Here is a 1,341-nt window from a genome sequence, read left to right as displayed (position 1 = left end):
GAGTGCTGCACAAGTGGTGCAGTAAAGGGGCATTAATAAGTTGGAGGAATTGGCCACTCACCCCAAACATCGCTACGCAGCTAGCGGGCGTAAATTCCTGGTGAGTGTTCCCAATTCTTTTCCTTGGTGAATCGTCACCTCTGACCAGGGAGAACAGTGGCTGTGATTGAACTCTTCCGGTGGAGGCGAAGTAACATAACTGTGTAACTGAAGGAGAAGGGGATAAAGGGTTGAAGAAGAGAAGAGGAGAGGTAGGGGGAGATAAGACAACTGAATGAAGCATGAAGCAATGGACTTAGATGGAGGGTATGTGTATTTCTACCAAAGGTAAAAGTTGTCTACTACGTCCTTTGCTTCCTTCTCCTTTAACCCATTCGTGGATTCATGCATTTACCCAGCTGCAAACCTACCTACTTTCCTAGCCATACAACCGTTAGAAAAATAAAACAATTAGCTTTGTTGGAGGAAATGTGCATGGTTGTCAAACGATGCACATAAGGAGGCTCCTCCTAGTTGTCCCCACATATGTCGCAATGACTGGACTAAAGTTGAGCTAATATTAAAATGTTAAATGGACATGAATGAGGAGGGAAAGCAGGAAGGATAGAAGCCGGAGAAGGATAAGGAGTCGGTAGCATAACTTACCCTAATTACTACGACTTCCTTTTGTTCCACTCATTTGGATCTCCTGATGTCTCCGGAATGGCGGATTGGGAGGTTGGAAGTGACTAGGAGACGGCTATGGAGAGGAAGGCGGTGGAAGTGGAGGACGAAAAGGAGCCCGGTAACGAGGACGAACCGAAGCGGCAGGGGGGCGTTGACAATGAACTGGATTGTGGGAATGACGACAATGTGTAGAAGAGCCAGAATAGTAGAAGCCATTGGAACGCGTGGTTCAGCATGTCTGGCGGTTGGCTGTGTAAATCAATTCCTCGCATCACCTGACACGTCTGTGAATCGATCGGTGTCACGTGTCGCGTTATGTCTCCTGTTGCAGTGTGGTGTCGTCACTGAACAACATTTCTTGTCGACGATTTCATAGACTTGGAGGAGGCATCTTATCTTTTTAGGATGGAAAATGGGGAATCTGGCATGCTTCCAGAATATTTTGACAAGATTGATCTCATGTGAATTTAATTTATTGGCAATTTGTAATCGTTTTGGCGAAGCGAAAGCTGAGTTAATACTCCATACCGCTCACCCTAAAGTTTGGCTAATATGAAATGTAGATGGGCAACTGCGAGTAAAATATGGCCACTTGAAGCATGAACTATGCGTGAAAATTTGTTACTCTCATCTCGTGAAACTAAAATTAGTGTTTTAAGCTCTGGTTCGGACGCA

General features: G+C 45.3%; 1 protein-coding gene across 1 annotated transcript; it reads right to left on the bottom strand. All coding sequences in view use genetic code 11, as the record gives it.

The window, feature by feature from the left end:
* Positions 1–134: 134 nt before the first annotated feature.
* EGR_11155 (hypothetical protein) lies at positions 135–882 on the bottom strand (the record flags this gene model as incomplete). Its single annotated transcript, XM_024500402.1, has 2 exons — positions 135–270; positions 800–882. The coding sequence occupies 2 exons, from the start codon at positions 880–882 to the stop codon at positions 135–137; spliced, it is 219 nt and encodes a 72-aa protein (XP_024345185.1).
* Positions 883–1,341: the final 459 nt, after the last annotated feature.

Source organism: Echinococcus granulosus (genome assembly GCF_000524195.1).
Source record: "Echinococcus granulosus chromosome Unknown EG_S00425, whole genome shotgun sequence".
Taxonomy (NCBI): Eukaryota; Metazoa; Platyhelminthes; class Cestoda; order Cyclophyllidea; family Taeniidae; genus Echinococcus; species Echinococcus granulosus.
The sequence above is the reverse complement of the archived record's forward strand: the minus strand, read 5'-3'. Positions and strand labels throughout refer to the sequence as shown.